At 39.3% G+C, this 21803-nt stretch overlaps 1 protein-coding gene across 12 annotated transcripts in view; it reads right to left on the bottom strand.

Moving 5' to 3' along the window:
• The window catches only part of NfI (Nuclear factor I), a 264071-nt gene that overhangs the window by 18813 nt on the left and 223455 nt on the right, over nucleotides 1–21803 (bottom strand). For 7 of the 12 annotated variants that reach the window (XM_071688058.1, XM_071688066.1, XM_071688068.1 and 4 more), the window contains 4 exons: nucleotides 19077–19187; nucleotides 14362–14508; nucleotides 8285–8578; nucleotides 1821–1982 (listed from right to left, as the gene is read on the bottom strand). In XM_071688058.1, coding sequence (XP_071544159.1) covers nucleotides 1821–1982; nucleotides 8285–8578; nucleotides 14362–14508; nucleotides 19077–19187 — 714 coding nt within the window. The remainder of the gene's footprint in view (nucleotides 1–1820; nucleotides 1983–8284; nucleotides 8579–14361; nucleotides 14509–19076; nucleotides 19188–21803) is intronic. The other 5 variants (XM_071688069.1, XM_071688065.1, XM_071688067.1 and 2 more) reach the window with 2 other exon arrangements.

Genomic DNA, 21803 nt, shown 5'->3' with positions numbered 1-21803 from the left:
GACAATTAACAATTATATAGCCAATGAAGGTCTGATATAACAAGCTATAAGATGCACCAAAAAAAGTTCTTATCAGACCGGGTCTCCCCAAGTTAGTCTGACATTGTACAGTGGTGGATGACTGTCATCCTATACGAACAAATAAAGAATGCAGAGAACATTATATATTTAATGATACTCTCTCATCCCAACTCTCATTTGCCCTCTTTTTCACCTCTTGCACCTTTCTTTATACATATCCCAGTCATATGTGCTACTTCCCAGCAAGTATCGTCCAAACGCCTCCTTTTCTCTTTCACTTACAACCTTACTTCTTCATCCCACCACCCATCACTCATTCTAATCTGCCAACCTTTCTCAAGGCCACATGCATCTTTTGCACAAGCCATCACTACTTCCATAAATACATCCCATTCCTCACTCACAGGAAACAGCATTGCTACCCCCTGCTTCAGCGAGGTAGCACCAGGAAAACAGACAAAAAAGGCCATAGTCATTCACACTAAGTCTCTAGCTCTCATGTGTAATGCACCAAAACCACAGCTCCCTGTCCACATTCAGGCCCCACAGACCTTTTCATGGTTTACCCCAGATGTTTCACTTGCCCTGGTTCAGTCCATTGACAGTGCGTCGATCTCGGTATACCACACTGTTCCAATTCATTCTATTCCTTGCATGCCTCTCACCTTCTATATGTTCATGCCCCGATCACTCAAAATCTTTTCCACTCCATCCTTCTATCTCCACTTTGGTCTCCCACTTCCCCTTGTTCCCTCCACTTCTGACACATATATCCTCTTCATCAATCTTTCCTCACTCATTCTCTCCATATGTCCAAAACATTTCAACACACCCTTTTCTGCTCTCTCAACCACACTCTTTTTATTTCCACACATCTCTCTTACCCTTTCATTACTTACTGCATGATCAAAGGTAACTGACAGGGTCCTAAAAGTTCAATTCCCTTACCATAAATAAAAACAAAGAATTACATGCAACACACTGCTAAGGAAAATATTGATATTAGTACTAATAATACAGAACTACTACTATGTTGAAGGGAGGTAATAATACTTGGGGTAGTGGCTAAGGAGGAGAGAAAGTGACCAAGGAAAGTGAGATTAACTCTCCCTCCCTCAGACAAGCACACACACATACACATTCCTATAAATCCTTTACACTCCTTCCAGTGAGGCCCAGTAATAACAGATAAGAACTTTAATGCTTTATTCGAGGTTAATGATCATTAAATTATCTTATGGAAAATGACTAGGCAAGGTTGTACTTTAAGCTAAAATATAATTTCTTTCACTGAGCATGGTGACATGCAGAATCTTCCAAACTTCTACACTACCTTCAATATCTACACCAAAAATCCACACTTAAAAGCTCAACAGCCACAATTAAAACAAACCAAAGACCTGAATGTGTTAATGTCACTGCCACACAAGCTATGCAGTTGTCTCCTGTTGGCTCTATATAAAATTAATCTTTCTTAAATGTGAGAAGGCAAAACAAGCAGGAGTAAGGGGAGGAGACAAAGAGAAATCAACGATGGTTGTAAAGTAGAATTGGGTTTGAAAACCTGTTTAAAGATCACTATGTGGAGGCTATAATGATTTGGTTGTCAAATTATAAACCATCAAAGAAGACATTCTCCCTTCTGACAACCTAACTCGTTTTCCATCGTAATGTCTCCAAAAATGACCAATTACTGACAAGCAAAAAAACAATTCATTTACAATAATTCCTGTTTACCAACATTTTTAAGATAGAAAATTGTACAAATCAGATACACAAGATGATGACCAGCTTCTAACCTTCTCGTGGGTGGGGCGAGACAACTGCACGTGTGTGTTGTTCGTGACTAGACAGAGACTCTACAGATGGCGCTCTAACTACAGGCTGTAGCGCACCTGAAGTAGCTATTGTTACTTTACCACCACTGTGCACAAGATGAGGTGAGTGCACCGATGGGGGACCTGCCAAACAAAAGAAAATATGCTAAAAATATCAACCATAATAGGACAAGAATAGCATAAAATACAGATTAACATTATCAAGCAGCAGAATATACATATCTACTTATTTATTTATCAAACTTGATCACTGTTTCCCATGTCAGCGAGGTATTGCCAGGAAACAGATGAAGAAAGACCCATCCACTCATGTATACATGAACACCCATTCGTACATATTCACCATCTCCTGCATTAGCGAGGTAGTGTTGAGAACAGAGGAATGAGCCATAGAGGGAAAATCCTCACCCACCCCACTCTTCTGTTCCTTCTTTAAGAAAAGTAAAAACTGGAGATGAGGATTTCCAGCCCCCAGTTCCCTCCCCTTTTATGACAAGCAGGGAATACGTGGGAAGAATTCTTTCTCCCCTATCCCCAGGGATAGTGAACACCCATACACATACATATACATACACAGACATATACATATATACAAATGTACATATTCATACTAGCTTGCCTTCAATTCATTCCCAGTACCACCCCACCCCACAGGAAACAGCATCGCTAACCCCCACTTCAGTGAGGTAGCACCAGAAAAACAGGCAAAAAAAAAGAAAAGGCCACTTTTAGTCTCTAGCTGTCATGTGTAATGCACCAAAACCACAGCTCTCTATCCACATCTAGGCCCCACAGACCTTTCCATGGTTTACCCGATGCTTCACATGTCCTGGTTCAGTCCATTCATCGCAGTTTCCTGTGTTAATGAGGTAGTGCCAGGAAACAGAAGAAAAGACACATTCACTTACATATACATCTACACATACACATGTATACATAAATACAAATGTACATTTTCATACATGCTAGAGACTGAGTGTGAACGAATGTGGCCTTTTTTGTCAGTTATCCTGATGCTGCCTTGCTGAAACGGGGTATTGATACTGTTTCCTATGGGGAGGGTGGCACTAGGAATGGATTGAAGGCAAGCAAGTATATATCTGACTGCACCTGCTTGAGGTTACACTGCAAATGAAGTGTCTCCTTCAGCAAGGCTTTATCATGGATACTGCCTCCACTAAGAACTTCCCACTCCAAAGGCATCTTTATTTAACTACTACTGTAAGTACTGCCACGTTGGGCTGCAGGAGCCTTAGGAAAGGACCTGGGTAACATAGGACTCTCATAGAAATTGCTCCAGCGGTAATGATAAGTGAATAAAATCAATACGAGTGATTTTGATACCTAGGAGAGTGTACATAGCAGCTGATGGAACCATGGGACTGACATAAGGTACAGATGGGGGGCTGAGATCATCAGTTCCCTGAGTTTATGCAAAGAAGAGGGTTAAGTATCAATCAGGGTAAAGAAGGTTATGTCTGAGGGAATTTTTGTCCTGAAAGTGTTGAATGGAAGTGAGTCCTGGGCCCTAACCTCAAGATAATGGACGTGTATGAAATGAAATAATTGCAGATATGTGACATGAGGAAAGTTCATTATACAAGGCATGATAGCATGTCTAGTCTGAATGAGATTGCTTACCACAGTGTGTTGAAAAGTCTTGGATATGTATAGAGGACACTTAAAGAAAAACAGATGGAAAATGTGTTTGTCATATGTGGAAGGATGAAGCAAAAAGCAAAGATCACGATGATAGCTTTGAGGTGTCAGGGCCCAAGTATTCATGGGGTTGAGATGCGTACTTGAGATACATATGATGTCAGTGGGCTGAAGCAGTCAAGTAAACCATGAAACAGAGTGTGGGGCTTGATTGCATGCAGTAGGCTCTGATTGGTTCAAAGCATTATACATGAAAGCTCCCTGATCTTGCATGGAGTGCAGCCTTAAAGCTGCAGGAGTCTCAAAAAAGGGGTCCTTGAGTTGTAAAATAGTGAGTATAATTAATTCCTTTCTGACCTTAGCAAACCAGCTTTAGAAACAAAAGAACAATGGGCTCCAATGTACTCGTTTACCATATATGTTGTGTACTATGTACTGAAACCAGCTCCTACCATCCAAACCCAAGTCCCAGGGACTACTCCATGGTTTACCTCGACCACTTATTTGCCCTGGATCAGCCTATGAACAGCAGCTCAACTCCATATACAGCACTGATTCAATTCATTGTATTCTCATGAATGCCTCTCAGCCTACTGAATGTTCAGGCCCCAATATTACGAAGCATCTCTCACTCCATACTTTCATCTCATTCTAGCTCTCACCCACCTCCCCTTGCTTCCTTTACTTCTTACACACAGATCATCTTAATCAGCATATCTTTGCTCATCCACTCCATATGTATGAATCATTTCAGCACTCCCTGATCAGCTTCCTTAATCAAATTGAGCTTATTACATTTCTTCTTACAAGTTCAGCCCACTGCACACCACAAATCTCCTTTTCACTTCCAACACATTTACCCTCTTCCTTTCTTTGATATTCAAGGTCCAAGACTCGACCTTCAAACATCTCCACACACTCAATGCACCCAGTAACTGAACATACTCTCGCACTGCAGTCCAATGGTTCTATCTGTTATGTCCACTCCTAAATACCTAAAGCAATCCACTTCCAACATATCCACTTCATTACAACTCGCACTCGAGCCATCTGCTTCGTTCCCTTCTCCCCTGCTGCATTTCATTACAACTTTTGTTTCACATTTACTCTAAGACTTCTCCTCTCACACACACCTCCATACTGTCATTGGAATCATGGAATGCTTACTTTTCAGGACCAAACAGCATGAAGGTACGAGACCTTTAATGTCCTACAAAGGATCATCAAGGGCACTTAAAATCCATCAACATTAGCACGTTAGCTTCCATCACCACTGATACAACCATCGGCAGTCAACCACAAACAGTGTGAAGTTTTCCCCTATTGCCTAATCCCTGTACTGTTGGTGTGCTTGTACTTCAGGCTGCTTTATCTACCAGCATTATGAGAACAATTCGTCTGGAACAAGTGAATAGTGGGGTGTCTTAAATGACCCTGGGTACCTCCAACTCACTGCATCTGTTTGAGGCTGACTTTTGATTAATGGAGAAATTTTTGTGAGCTTTGAGAGTGTATACCATGAATATGAATGCTTCAGGGCCCTCTTTCAAGACCATTCAAGTTTTCCTGACATATTTTATGAAGTAAATTCCATTATATACCAGAATGAACTCCACTAACATGAACGACTGCACACCAACAGTTAACTGTGCCATGTTTATTAATAATGCCCATCAATGGACAGTTTCACATATGACCAAAGCAACTTTGTACTCATGTCTCCATTTCTATGCTTAAAGGGATTCATTCATGATCAAATGAGAATAGGCTTGTGAAACTGCTTGCAAATCCTTGGTTTGTTCAGTCTGGATTTAGAAAACAATAGAAAAGGCCTCACCAGAAATAAAGCCCATTTTCTGAGTATGATGAATCCACCGCAAGTGGAGAGCCACCTTTCATGAGGTCACTTCATTGGGGGTACACTCTAATCATAACTATAAAACCGATTTTTGCCCAAACAGACTTTGATGTCTCCTTACTCCTCAATGAACTCAAGACCTTATAGCCCCGTCTTACACCCTGACTTCCATTTTGAAAAGTTTATTTTATCAATGGCCTGTGTCTTAACTCATCACATAGGAATTATTTTCAAGAGAAGAGCACCAGTAAAAAAATTATCTTACCTTTAGCTTCTAGTAGGAAATTACATGGCGTATGCTTTCAAGCAAACATACCAGATGTCTTATACTTCTTTTGACCCACTCAAATGAAACGAGTTTAGACATTTTATCGAAACAACAGTGTTGTTATGCAACTAGATGACACTTTCTGAATCCTCCACAATTAATTCTGTGTTACTAATAGATACCTATTCACCTACCTAAGGTACCCTTTTAACTCAATGCAATTTATTATGTATTCATGAGGTTTTGCAACATTTGAACAGGGTGTCTACTTTCAATTGTTTGCAAATTCCATTAGTATTCCAAAGAACATATATCACTGCACTAATATTACCAAGGGCAAATTCATGTATTGTCAGTGCAGAGCACTAAAGCTTTGCCCTTGACAAGGTGAATTATGGGGTCTACAGCACAAGCACAGTACTGAAAATATTTTTTCCCATTCCTGAATGAAATGTTTGGTGTGCTGCCAGGGGAACCCTTGTACTATAATCAGTTGATTAAAGCTTGCTATGCAGTTGCTGATTTTATCATCCTCACTGTACCTGGGCCTAACTGTCCTACTGTGGTTGAGCACATGGTTTTCTACTAATTACCTTGTAATAATCTCACAGCTTTAAGCTCGCTGTCAGACACAGAAAAAGGTTTTGAGGCTCAGAAACTTTACTGAGCCTGAAACACGAGCCAAAGGTACATAACCAAATACCTGCCATGACTTTCACCAAGGCATTGCTAGCCTAGTCCTGAAAAGAATCCAAGGAGTATGGAATAAAACAAGAATCACTGAATGATAGGAAAAAGTTATGTATCACCAGATGCTGCACTGCATTGATAGTTAATGACAGCAAGACAATTACCGGTGAGAGGTGACTATAGTTGGCATTGATATCAATGAAATAGTTTTCTTTATAATCTCACTCTCACTAGGCCTGAATGAACACCAACTAACCAAAGCATTGCATCCAACTTGTCTAAAGCTCACAAAAGTCTCTTGGATTCGAAACTTTTCTTGCTTTACTGGTAAGATTTAAACTCAAATTATACTACTTCCTAAGGATGATATAGTATTACTAAATGGTGAAACACTGTGTATATGATCAGAGCTGTTTTTGCTTCATGTTATTGAACAGTTCATATATGACAATAAAGAATAACAATCCGTTTAGGGGATTCTTTAAAGGTGACATTAGTGTAGTGTAAGGAAAGGGAATGAATAACAGAATATTCAAGTAAAAGCCCCAAAATTCTTTAAGGTAACTGCAGAGACACTGCTTTCATGGACATGAAAGAGCCAGCAAAAGACCAAGAAAGCTGAGGAGAAAGAGTGGGAGATTCTCATCATTGGCAAAGCTTTGACACTGGTAAATCCATTTATCGTATGAAAAGTTAATAGATAAAAAAGCAAATGAATATACTAGCAAAATATATAGCATATATTTAGAGGTCATTACCATTATAACATTTTCTCTTGTATTGACATTAAATTGTTAACATGATATTGTTATGTCCCATTTTTAGCTTTTAATAGAGGTTCTGTTAATTCAATTTTGACTGCATTCAGGCAAGGGAGCTCCATTATAATATATGAACATTACTGATCAAAATTCACACATAAATCTAGTGAATACGATGAATTACCCGAAAATCTAAATGTATATTTGAATCATCAAAGAAGTTGTGTATTACCAAAACTGATATTACTCTAAGTCAAACGCTTTTGATAAACAGTTGTTGTTTGTCGAGACTGACATGTAATCTTTTCAGAAACCCACAGTCTATGCTATCATGGATATAGGTAAGCATTCTATCAGCAAGCTACCTTCTAATTGTACACTTCATTCTCAAAATTCTAAATCTAATTATGTCCTACTGTGACACTACTCAATTTCACAGTATTTTCAAGCCAATAAAAGAATTTAGCTTCTGAGAGATCATAAACCAAACCCAGAACAATGAATAGTCAACAAGCATATTCTCACAAATGTCCAGTACACCATTTTGATCTATACATCCCTCTAACTGAACATATGGAAAATGCCATTTCCCATAATCAGTCTTACAGCACACGTAGAACATCCCTGAACGCAATACTCACTTTACTGTGAGGATTCAAAAAGATTACCTTACTGTATGATACAAGTATTTTCATCATCAAAATCTAGATGACTCCAACGTGAACATAAATAACCTACAAAGACTGATATAGCATGATGGGTTGCAGCTTGTGCAGAATATACTCATCTCTTTGCTACAAGTCTGAATTTGATCAGAGACTACAAAGTCAGACAGATGAGGAACAGTGGGCTTGTGCCATACTTTCTAAAGGTCAGAGGTCAGAAAGAATGCAAAGATATAAGTAGTGCTAGATTAAGTTTAAACTAGAGAATGGAAAGGTAGGGAACAGCACCTGTCTTGTTTTCATATATCATACCACAATAAATTTAAGATTAATACAAAAATTTTTAAAAGCTTTTGGCTAAAATTTAACCTTATAAATACAAGTTATGAAAATTCAAAACCCTGAGTTTTGTAGCAACACAATTTGCTTGCCAATGATAAAACTTCCTTCTCCAATGTGGTGGACAAATGACTTGAGACAGGTGGCTGAGCCAGAAGACAGTGAGAGAGAGGAAGAGCGAGTACCGAGGGTGTGTTGCGAGGTGTGGTGAGGGGGGGTGTGAGGGTGGAGGAAGGTGCTAGACGCGGCTGCTGCTGCTGCTGCGGACGCTGAAGCTGCGTAGGGAGCCACCAACCCACCGTGGTCGATATCAGAGTGCCATGAAGACGTGTGAGATGACAAAGATGAAGGAGACTGGGTGTAGTAAGCCAACTCTGCCTTGTCCAACGTATCTTCTTCTGAACTCAGACGACGCACCCTTTTACTACGAGGTTCAAGTGGTGAGTGTGGGTCATGTGTTCTTCCCATAGAAAGTGGACCTGAATATATATAATATATTAGTACTACATGATATCAGCAACCATCTTGTAGTTAGTGAAAAATGGGATAAAGAAAATTCATTTTTCATTGGCAGGTAGTTCAAATTCCAGTCTGAAAATATAATGTTTACCTTACAATTCAATGAAGTCCCCATCTCAAATATTATGATTAATTTTGGTTAATAAACTTAAAAGGTGGACCAAAGAAATTATAATGGTATGATATCAAGATGACTTTCATGAAAGTAACAAATAGTATGAAAGCTGTGCACATAACTTATTCAGCTCTGAAATGAGATGATTGAAGTGTTCTATACAAGTACTTTAAAGTATCAGACTTGATCAGTCTAATTCTACCCATAGTACCAGATATAATCTTCAAGGTAAAATACTTTCTCATGAAATTATATATCATTCATCACCATTTCCTGCGTCAGTGAGGTAGCACAAGAGACGAAGGACAGCCCATCCACTCATATACACATAAACACCCATACACGCACATATACACATCAACATATACACATATATATATATATATATATATATATATATATATATATATATATATATATATATATATATACAAAGACATACATATATACACATGTACATATTCATACCTGCTTGCCTTCATCCATTCCTTACACTACCCCACCCCATAAGAAACAGCATCCCTACCCCCTGCTTCAGCAAGGTAGTACCAGGGGGGGGGAGGCCACATTCGTTCACACGCAGTCTCTAGCTGTCATGTGTAATGCACCGAAACCACAGCTCCCTATCCACATCCAGGCCCCACAGACCTTTCCATGGTTTATCCCAGACATTTTACATGCCCTGGTTCAGTTCAATGGCAACATGCCAACCCCAGCATAACACATTGTTCCTATTCACTCATGCACATCTTTTACCCTCCAGCATGTTCAAGACAATCGCTCAAAATCTTCACTCTGTCCCTTCACCTCCATTCTAGTGTCCCCGTTTTCCTTGCTCCATCCACTTCTGACACACGTATATCCTTTTTGTCAAACTCTCCTCACCCATTCTCTCCTAATATCCAAACCATTTCAGCACACCCTATTCATCTCTCTCAACCACACTCTTTTTGTTACTTCCCTTTCTTATCTTTACATTACATAATCACACCACATTTTGTCCTCAAGCATTTCATTTCCGACACATGCACCCAAACCACATATTGTCCTCAAACATTTCATTTCCAACACATGTACCCAAACCACCTCACACAACATATTGTCCTCAAACATTTCATTTCCAACACATCCATCCTCCTCCACACAACCTTATCTGTTTCTCATGCCTCCCATCCATATAATGCTGTTGGAACTACTATTCCTTCATACATACCCACTTCTGCCCTCCCAGATAACATTCTGACCTTCCACACATTCTTCAGTGCCCCTAGAACTAACCCCCCAACCTTATGACTTACTTCTGCTTACATGGTTCCACTTGTTGCCATGTCCAATCCCAGGTATCTAAAACACTTCACATTGTCCAATTACACTGTCCATTACAGATAAATATACATATGAAGGGTATGTATATTTATGTATAACATTATTATTATTTATTATTATACTTAGTCGCTGTCTCCCGCGTTAGCAAGGTAGCGCAAGGAAACAGACGAAAGAATAGCCCAACCCACCCACATACACATGTATATACATACACGTCCACACACGCACATATACATACTATACATCTCAACATATACATACATATACACACACAGACATATACATATATACACAATTCATACTGTCTGCCCTTATCCATTCCCATCGCTGCCCCGCCACACATGAAATAACAACCCCCTCTCCCAGCATCTGCACGAGGTTGCGCTAGGAAAAGACAACAAAGGCCACATTCGTTCACACTCAGTCTCAAGCTGTCATGTATAATGCACCAAAACCACAGCTCCCTTTCCACATCCAGGCCCCACAGAACTTTCCAAGGTTTACCCCAGACGCTTCACATGCCCTGGTTCAATCCAGTGACAGCACGACCCCGGTATACCACATTGTTCCAATTCACTCTATTCCTTGCACGCCTTTCACCCTCCTGCAGGTTCAGGCCCCGATCACTCAAAATCTTTTTCACTCCATCTTTCCATCTCCAATTTGGTCTTCCACTTCTCCTCGTTCCCTCCACCTCTTACACATATATCCTCTTGGTCAATCTTTCCTCATTCACTCTCTCCATGTGACCAAACCATTTCAAAACACCCTCTTCTGCTCTCTCACCCACACTCTTTTTATCACCACATATCTCTTACCTTTCATTACTTACTCGATCAAACCACCTCACACCACATATCGTCCTCAAACATCTCATTTCCAGCACATCCACCCTCCTCTGCACAACTCTATCTATAGCCCACGACTCACAACCATATAACATTGTTGGAACCACTATTCCTTCAAACATACCCATTTTTGATTTCCATAATAACGTTCTCGACTTCCACACATTCCTCGATGCTCCCAGAACTTTTGCCCCCTCCCCCACCCTATGATTCACTTCCGCTTCAATGGTTCCATCCGCTGCCAAATCCACTCCCAGATATCTAAAACACTTCACTTCCTCCAGTTTTTCTCCATTCAAACTTACCTCTCAATTCACTTATCCCTCAACCCTACTGTACCTAATAACCTTACTCTTATTCACATTTACTCTCAGCTTTTTTCTTTCACACACTTTACCAAACTCAGTCACCAGCTTCTGCAGTTTCTCACATGAATCAGCCACCAGCGCTGTATCATCAGCGAACAACAACTGACTCGTTTCCCAAGCTCTCTCAACCACAACAGACTGCATACTTACCCCTCTTTCCAAAACTCTTGCATTCATCTCCCTAACAACCCCATCCATAAACAAATTAAACAACCATGGAGACATCACGCACCCCTGCCACAAACCAACATTCACTGAGAACCAATCACTTTCCTCTCTTCCTACACATACACATGCCTTACATCCTCGATTAAAACTTTTCACTACTTCTAACAACTTGCCTCCCACACCATATATTCTTAATACTTTCCACAGAGCATCTCTATCAACTCTATCATATGCCTTCTCCAGATCCAAAAATGCTACATACAAATCCATTTGCTTTTCTAAGTATTTCTCACATATATTCTTCAAAGCAAACACCTGATCTACACAGCCTCTACCACTTCTGAAACCACACTGCTCTTCCCCAATCTGATGCTCTGTACATGCCTTCACCCTCTCAATCAATACCCTCCCATATAATTTCCCAGGAATACTCAACAAACTTATACCTCTGTAATTTGAGCACTCACTTTTATCCCCTTTGATTTTGTACAATGGCACTATGCAAGCATTCCGCCAATAACCTATTCATATTACATTTATTATACTCTGTCGCTGTTTCCCGCATTAGCGAGGTAGAACAAGGAAACAGACGAAAGAATGGCCCAACCCACCCACATATACATACCTATACTTTTCAAATATCTATTTTTATTTATCTATTTTATTTTGTTGCTGTCTCCTGTGTTAGCAAGGTATTGCAAGGAAATAGATGAAAGAATGGCCCAACCCACCCACATACACATGTATATACATAAACGTCCACACATGCAAATATACATACCTATACATCTCAACGTATACATATATATACACACACAGACATATACATATATACACATTCTTCAAAGCAAACACCTGATCCACACATCCTCTACAACTTCTGATACCACACTGCTCTTCCCCAACCTGATGCTCTGTACATGCCTTCACCCTCTCAATCAATACCCTCCCATATAATTTCCCAGAAATACTCAACAAACTTATACATCTGTAATTTAAGCACTCACTTTTATCCCCTTTGCCTTTGTACAACAGCACTATATACATACACAGACAAATACATTTATACACATGTACATATTCATTCTTGCTGCCCTCAGCCATTCCCACTGCCACCCCGCCACACATGAAATGGCATCCCCCTCTCCCCACATGCACGCGAGGTAGTGCTAAGAAAAAGACAACAAAGGCCAAATTTGTTCACACTCAGTCTCTAGCTGTCATGTGTAATGCACCAAAACCACAGCTCCCTTTCCACATCCAGGCCCCACAGAACTTTCCATGGTTTACCCCAGACACTTCACATGCCCTGGTTCAATCCATTGACAGCACGTCGACCCCGGTATACCACATTGTTCCAAGTCACTATCTCTTGCACGCCTTTCACCCTCCTGCATGTTCAGGCCCCGATCACTCAAAATCTTTTTCACTTCATCCTTCCACCTCCAATTTCTCCCAGTTCTCCTCATTCCCTCCACCTCTGACACATATATCCTCTTTGTCAATCTTTCCTCACTCATTCTCTCCATGTGACCAAACCATTTCAATACACCCTCTTCTGTTCTCTCAACCACGCTCTTTTTATTACCACACATCACTCTTACCCTTTCATTACTTACTCGATCAAACCACCTCAGACCACATATTGTCCTCAAACATCTCATTTCCAACACATCCACCCTCCTCTGCACAACTTTATCTATAGCCCATGCCTCGCAACATACGACATTGTTGGAACCACTATTCCTTCAAACATACCTATTTTCCAAGATAATGTTCTCGCCTTCCACACATTCTCCAACGCTCCCAGAACCTTCACTCCCTCCCCCACCCTGTGACTCACTTCCACTTCCATGGTTCTATCCGCTGCTAAATCCACTCCCAGATATCTAAAACACTTCACTGCCTCTAGTTTTTCTCCATTCAAACTTACCTCCCAATTGACTTGTCCCTCACCCCTACTGAACCTAATAACCTTGCTCTTATTCACATTCACTCTCAGCTTTCTTCTTTCCCACACCTTACCAACATCAGTCACCAGCTTCTGCAGTTTCTTACCCGAGTCAGCCACCAGCACTGTATCATCAGTGAACAACATTTGACTCACTTCCCAAGCCCTCCCATTCACAACAGACTGTATACTTGCCCCTCTCTCCAAAACTCTTGCATTCACCTCCCTAACAACCACATCCATAAACAAATTAGACAACGATGGAGACATCAAGCACCCCTGACACAAACTGACATTCACTAGAAACCAATCACTTTCCTCTCTTCTTACTCATACACATGCTTTCCATCCTCGACTTTACATCACTGCTTCTAGCAACTTGCTTCCCACACCATATACTTTTAATACCTTCCACAGAGCATCTCTATCATATGCCTTCTCCAGATACATAAGTGCTACATACAAATCCATTTGTTTTTCTAAGTATTTTTCACATGCATTCTTCAAAGCAAACACCTGATCCACACATCCTCTACCACCTATGAAACCACACTGCTCTTCCCCAATATACATATACACTAACATATACACTAAGCATTTTCAAAGCAGCTGTATAACTTGAATTTTTTTTCTAATATGCAGACCTTTTACCTTCACATGTACTGTATGCAGTGCTCTACTGGAGAAAAAATTTCAATTCAGCATAATTTCCCTTACACACAACCTTGAACATAAGTTCTCATTTTCATCCTCATTGATTCACACATACATTAAATCTTAAGTTATATTTTGAACTATTATTTCTATTACAATGTATCAAAAAAGGGGAAAAAAAATCCACAGTTATATCAAGTACCCTTCAGAACAACCAGCACTTATGGATTAAAAGTACTTACCAACAATGTAATGATTACCCTATGATAATGCAAAGAACAACTCAAAATATCATAAGAGTGTGGGTACATACTGTCAGCTCGCTCCATGTAGGTACTATATGCCCCAGCCATGAGCGTGTGGTCAGGTACAGGAGACGTGTAAGTTGTGTAGTAAGTTGGGTTCTCCATCTTGATAGTGTTGACACCCGTACCACCACCCCCAATAGCCATGATGGAAGCTGCACAGTAAAGATATATTCTTAAAACTAGGCCAAAAGATATATCAAACTTTAAAATAAATTTTCTGAATAAATAATTCCAGTTTCCTATGTTACTGAGGTGGCACCCAAAACATGAAAAACACCCATTCACTCACAACTCTCTTTCACATAATATGTACTAAATCTAAAGCCTACATCCACGACCAAGCCCTTCCAACAGTAAGGAAATGTGAAAAGTTTTTTAAAACATGGTACTCCCAGTGACATGTCCTCACAAAATGACTTTTCCCATGCTGTGAAGCCTTAAGCAGGAAACAGCAAACAAGTATGAAATATGTACACTTTTCACACTGGTTTGCTGTGTCTCGCGCTAGCAGGGTAGTGCCAGGAACCGACAAAGAAAGGTCTTGTTTGTTTAGCTCTCACCCATATTCTAGCTGCTACTTGTGATGCACCAAAACAACAGCCCCATCCACAACCAGGTCCCTCACATCTTTCCACGGTTAGTCCCAGCTACTTCATATACCCTGGTTCAGGCCATTGACAAAATATCACACCCAGCATACATCACTCTAATTCACTCTATTCTGTTCACACCCTTCACACTTCTGCATGTTCTGGACCTGCCCAATCAAAATTTTTTTTCACTCCATCTTTCCACATCCAATTTGGCCTCCCCTCTCCCTTTTCTGTGTCCCCTCCACTTCTGACACACATATATCCTCTTTGCCAACCTTTCCTCACTCATTCTCTCCAAAAAAAACATTTCAGCATACCCTCTTCAGGTCTTTCTCACACAATTATTCCATAAGTATCCTCCTCACACCACATATTGTCTTTTGACATTTAATTTCCAAAACATCCACCTTCCTCCATACACTCTCATCTATAACCCATGCCTTGCATCCACACATCACTGGGCCACTACACCTTCAACATACCCATTTTTGCTCTCCCAGATATTGGCCTCTTCTTTCTATACGCTCCCCACTGCTCTCAGAACCTTCATCCCCTCACCCACCTCATGATTCACCTCTGCTTCCATGGTTCCATTTACCACAAGGTCATTTGTCAGGTACCTAAAACATCCCATCCCTCTCTCAGTCTAACCTCAAAACTTGATCCATGCTGTGATGATGGTTCACTTTCCTTCTGTGCAACAGATGTTACCTTGATTTTGCTCCTGAGAACTGGCCGCTCTTGTGCCCCTACAGTTAGCTAAACCATGTACCATTCAGTAAGCTACTGCATCGTACTCTACATTCTGGCATAAAGATCACTTTTTACCAGAAAAATGTCCCCAGTGGTCAACCTGCACCTTATATGCCAAAGCTTACCCAAGGAGAAGACTTTTAGGTTGCAAATTAGCCGATACATCATCAGAGTATAATTTCTGCCATATATATACACCTTTCCTTTGTTGTATTTGGGGGATTTATTCCTAGAAAATGGTGTACAAATAAAATTTACATAAACAGTAGCTATCAATACATAGCAGAAATGGGCTATCCCAGATCTTACAAGATAAGAGTATCAATGATCAGTATCTGACTTTTCAGGGAGAACATTCTAGTGGTATAGATTTAGTAAAACGCATTGTCCAAGCATTCTAAACAGACGATTTCTGTTTGATGATAGTAAGAGAAAATATCAGACAATTGCTGGTTTGAGGGATTTTTTTCTTTGTTGGTGAATATTTCCTAAAATCAGGATGAATCTTATGCCAGAAGAGACAGTAGTTACTGTGTGGCGAATGGCAACTGAATGGTGTGCAGTTTTGAAAATTTTCTTTTAATGCAATTTATAGCTCTGGAACTTTTTACTCCATCATGTCTTGCCTAACAACTAATGCCTGGCCTTTTTTAAGGGGCAAGTTTTCTATTTCCTCTGAAATTCTTATTCTATCTTTTCTCTTTACTTCTTCCCCCCCTCATTAGCCTTTTTCATGTTTCAATTATGTATGGGCCTTGATGTGGATTTCTTCTTTTGACTAGAACTCAGGGGTAAAAAAAAAAAAAAAAAAAAAAAAAAAAAAAAAAAAAAAAAAAAAATCCACACACCTCTTCACTGTTACGAACACAGTCAAACTTAAAACCCTCAGAGTTAAATTTTCAATTCAAAAATTAAAAAAGAATCTCCCATTAAAAGAGGTTGTAAACCGACAGTGCAAGAATGGCCAGAGTTCATTAGAATGAGGTTATCAACCATGATCCACATATACACACAATGAGTCTACAGAGATGAAGAGATCAACTTGCAATGAAAATTATGCAAAATAAAATGTTAAGCACAATATAAACTTCATTCTAGGAATGATTTTTCTGGAAAACAAGTTTTATACCATACTCTCAACTATCAGGGAACATGATGAATATGGAACATGGCAAATTTGAGATTAAGGCAACAACAAATTTCAAATTATGAGAGGAAAACCACCTCGACATGAGCAAATAGAATGGAAGAATAATGAAGGGAGAGAAATTGTGGAAGAATGCACGGAATGGGGTATACTAAAGAGGAATGCAAGGACAGAAATAGATAAGTGGAGACTCCTTTGCCATGGGAACCCTCTTGATGGAAGATTTCTAAGGGGACGGGCATCAGACATAAAGATATATAGAAAGAAGGCAACAATATACCAGAGTGTTTACCATCTACAAGAAACAGGTGATATGCACTAAGTTTACCAGTGTAAGTTTATATCTGCAAGATGCAGGATGAAAGTAACATCAGCTAATTGTGAATAGTACAGAACGGGAGCCACAACATTACTCCTGAATGTGACAGGGAGCGGTGTTGTTTCACCTCAGCCTCAGTTTACGTTGTCTGAGAGTTGTGGTTGTTCTTTACCAGAGTTCTTGTGCCTGCCTAAATTTCTGTACTTATAAAACATTTCTCTACACAACAGATTCCAAATGGTCCTTTGTGCATCTTGAGTTTCAAAAGAAAAAAGAGAGAAAGGTAACTGCATAAACATATGAGAACTAAAAGCCACCGTGAAACAATCTTGGTAAAAGTACCGTCACTGTAGTGTTATATCCAGGCATTAGACAAAGAATCTACAATCATCTAAAGAGTGGTGAACCATTTTAATGTGAACTGGCAATCATTAGAAAAAATTTCTGTTGTAGGTTCAAGATCATCAATCACAAGCTTGAAATTAAATATGGTTCAAGCAAAAATTAGGCTCAAACAAAAGGAATTTCATAAGATAGTCAAAGTGTCTTATAATTTTTTTTCTTGGCTGGATGATGAGATGTTCGAGGAGACAGAATCTGCATGATTGTTCTAGCTAGTAAAAGGGTATATGGCTGATCCTGTGGCACATCGTACCTATGAGAGAGTTTTTCTTCAAAGATAATGAAGGACAATAAATAAATTTCTATGTTCATCTTTTATCTCTAACTGTCGTGAAACATTCAGGGAGCTGGCATGAGTCACTAATCTTGCATGTTCATACAACCTTTGATCCTACCGGATCCAACAGACTAATCGTTAATTTTCATCCCAAAATCTGATAACTACTCACTGATAATCCAACAACAATTTGAACAATGATGCAATATTACAGTGAATTCTAACAAATAAAAGTTACAAACTGTAGTACTTTAATGAATTATGTTGTCACTGTTATACATCATTTTTCCTCTGTAGTTTAATAGGAAATAAAAATTAAAAAAAGTTTTGTGTAAAGCGTATGCAGTGTAAATGTTCTCATGAGAATTCATGTAACCATGACTGTTAAATACTATATGACCTATAGCCACTACTATATTCGAAATGCCAGAAGTAATGGAAGAATGCTGTCAAGACAGCACCAGCTACTTTTCTTCTAAGCATAAGATTAAATGAAGGCAATCTAAAGAACATCCATGTCAAAAGAAGCAGTGGTAAGTTGTGAAAGGTAATGCACTTTCCATCTGCAACTAAAACCCGTCTCTACTTGTGGCAAGTATTATGTTCTGTCTAGTCTGTGTTTTCTGTGTGTTTTAACATCCAATCTTATGATGTGAAACATGGGTGAAACCTTGACGTCTTTGATCACAAAATCAAAATATTAACTAACTGCTTCATTCAGCAATCTAACACAAGTTAAATCATAACCATGACATACACAGTAGAAAAGAATGCATTGAATGATGAAAAGCAGTCTCTTAATAGACTAAAAACATATCGGGCAAGATTTAACGTTCAACTCATCTTCCTTTAGAATGACCTATGGAATAAGAAAGTGATCACAATCCTCTACATCCTTTTCTCTCATAGATGAAGCTAAACTTGGCTTTAAAACTGTTAATAGCCCTCACTAAGATACAGCAATTATAATTAAACCCTGAGTATCTGAGGCAAGAAACTTTTTAAGAAAATTCTACCTGTATAAAGTATATCACCTAAAGCCCATCCTTCCCCCGCCTCACCCCTCCTCTGTCTGTCTGTCTGTCTGTCTGTCTGTCTGTCTCTCTCTCTCTCTCTCTCTCTCTCTCTCTCTCTCTCTCTCTCTCTCTCTCTCTCTCTCTCTCTCTCCACTTATCTTGTCAATATTTTCTCTTCTACTGTTGAGCAAGATACTTGCAAATCAGACTCACTTTTGGAGAGTCTCCACAGTTCCCTGGCAGAGAAGCAGCCTGTCGCCAGGATGGTGCTGTTGTAGATAATGCCGTTGATGCCATTGTATGCCACACTGTGCACTGGGTGACCTGCAACAGGTCATAATTTGTTGAAATTTTCATTTAAATGATACACTTTGTGCTATACAGTTGCATATGGAAATATTCTACCAGTTAAACATTCACACCTTACTGAGCTATAACAAAGGGGACCCCAAGGGAACAATATATTACCTTTTGGCTGTCCATTTTACTACTCTTGTTACCATACAGAACTGAATGTATTTCATGGCGTCATGAAAGAAACTGAGAAACTGTCATACCAAAAGCAGAAATAGTCCTGGGATGGCAAATTCAGGCTAGGGACAAGGTGCTAAGATTTACAGTGACTAACAAAGTACATAATAGCTAATCTATCACTGACTTTCTGTATAAAACATGTTTTCAGTAAAACACATAACTGGAATCAATCAGCTTTCATTACAGGTAAAATATCCATACCATTCAAGTCCTGATTAGAAAATGGCTAGACACCATTTGTGAAGAGGTAAGGTTAAAACATTCAATCACTTTTTCCCCTAATTCACAATGAAACCTTTAACAGGTTCTGTGAAGTTAAAGAAAATTAATAGGACTTACTTTCTTTGGTAATTACAAGTTCAGTCATCCACTAAGTCCCATCTAACATACAATAAACACTGACTGGTGAGTCTAACAGCATGATCTGTATGATGGTGTGTGTGGTGTATGTGTGAAGACGGTGTATTGAGAGATTGTTGTCCAAGGTATGTAGAGTTCACAAATTCGCATGTGAAAGTCAAGCAGAAATCCAAAAGTGTACCTAATTGCACTCAATGCCTACCATATAATGAGCAATTTTTTTCTTTTTTTCAAGGAGCAATGAGCCTTTCTAGATCTCCAGTAGAACCCTTAGAGAGAAGGCCAAGCTTTGCCATGTGCTAAAAAACTATTTGCAAAGATGACGAACACTACCATCCTTACTCTAACATTCAAATAAGTTTTCTGTCGTATGCTTTATCTTCTGCCAATATTCCAGCACTGTAAAGCATAGAGTATTTCCATGTCAAATGTAATCAATGATAAACTGAAGAGGGAGAGGGGAACTGGTTGGCTGTCTCAGCAATCATCTAAAAATTACATGGTTTGACTCAAGTCATGAGAGACACAGCCTTAAAGAAATTTGACCGAAAAATAATTTCCACCGCTGCTGAACAGACCTCAAATACAGTAGTTCAAAGCATCTGCAGTAAGTCTTTGGACACCATGTCCTTTTGTGAGTCTACCCTTGTCTATGATAATGTACATGAAAAGTCAAAAGGCATAAATCTACTATCTTTCCCTACTGCGCTGACAATGTATATTGGTAAACATCTTTTGTATGCATTCCAACCTACACAGTCTGAGGTAACTTCTGGTATCTCACAGAGATCATGACCTGCGGTAGTAAAAAAGCCAAAGAATGCAGGCTTTAAATCACTATGAAAATGTTGTATATGACTATTATGGATCAAAACATACCCTGAAAGTGATATTACCAAAATGACCTGTCAAGGAAAGCAACACTTCATCATGAAACTCACAAAAGCAACACTGAATAGCAACAAATCGGAACAAACTGCACTTGTACTGCTCATGTCTTTCTTATGGAGATATCAGATGTAATGTTAATTACTACGGACAATCCCAGGGTTCTGAGGGCATCTTGCTAATACTACAGCCACAGAGTAGGTGCAGTCATATCATCGGTCATGAAAGAGAGACAAGAAAGCAGAATTCTCAGGAACAAAATAATCGTGAATGTCAAAGTTCTTTCACCAGTGAATAAAACAACAGAAGCCATGTCCTTTACCAAAAATTGCACCTATCCCAAACTCATCTCCCTGTGAGTGAAGAAAAAGAATGTAAAGTACAATGAAAATTTAAAAAAATCATCAGAGAAAGGCCATAGGAGTTTAAACTAAATCCTCATGTGCTGTATGGACAATAGAAAACACACACACACACACACACACACACAGAAATCTGGGCAAACACACACACACGACACAGACAAAGTACAGTAATAATCAAGATGCGGTGTTATCTGGCCCAGCCCCCAGTCCTTTCCCATGCCATTACTTCCACTTCGTGAACCAAGAAAGACTTAATATATTCCGTCTATCACTCTCATACCTTCCCACCATCTCTCTCTCTCTCTCTCTCTCTCTCTCTCTCTCTCTCTCTCTCTCTCTCTCTCTCATAACACTCTACATGTAACTCACTAGGCTCTATTCTTACCTCTATATTTCCCTTGTGCTGAGTGCTTAAGCTCTATCCTTGCCTTAAGGTAACATCTCAATGCTGGTACATGTAAGTACACTCAATAAAAAAATCCAAAACTTGAGAAATAGAAATCAATAAATTACAGTGATTCCGTCCATTATTATCGTCTTAACACTTTCCGATTCCCAACTATTTATGTCAAAATTAATTCTATAAATATAGATGAACTATAACCACTATAACCACTACCAATGGTTAATCAGTACTACTCTACAACAAATACAAATAATGCAATACTTTTACAAAGAATTCAAGAAAAATGCACGAATGTAAGAGCAACAAAAACAGGAACAAACTGGAAAGTATAAATAAAAAATCTAGAAAACATAAAGATGTCCTAGAAAACAAATTTATATACAATAA

This window comes from Panulirus ornatus, chromosome 45 (assembly GCF_036320965.1).
Source record: "Panulirus ornatus isolate Po-2019 chromosome 45, ASM3632096v1, whole genome shotgun sequence".
Taxonomy (NCBI): Eukaryota; Metazoa; Arthropoda; class Malacostraca; order Decapoda; family Palinuridae; genus Panulirus; species Panulirus ornatus.
This window is presented reverse-complemented; position numbering and strand designations above follow the sequence as displayed.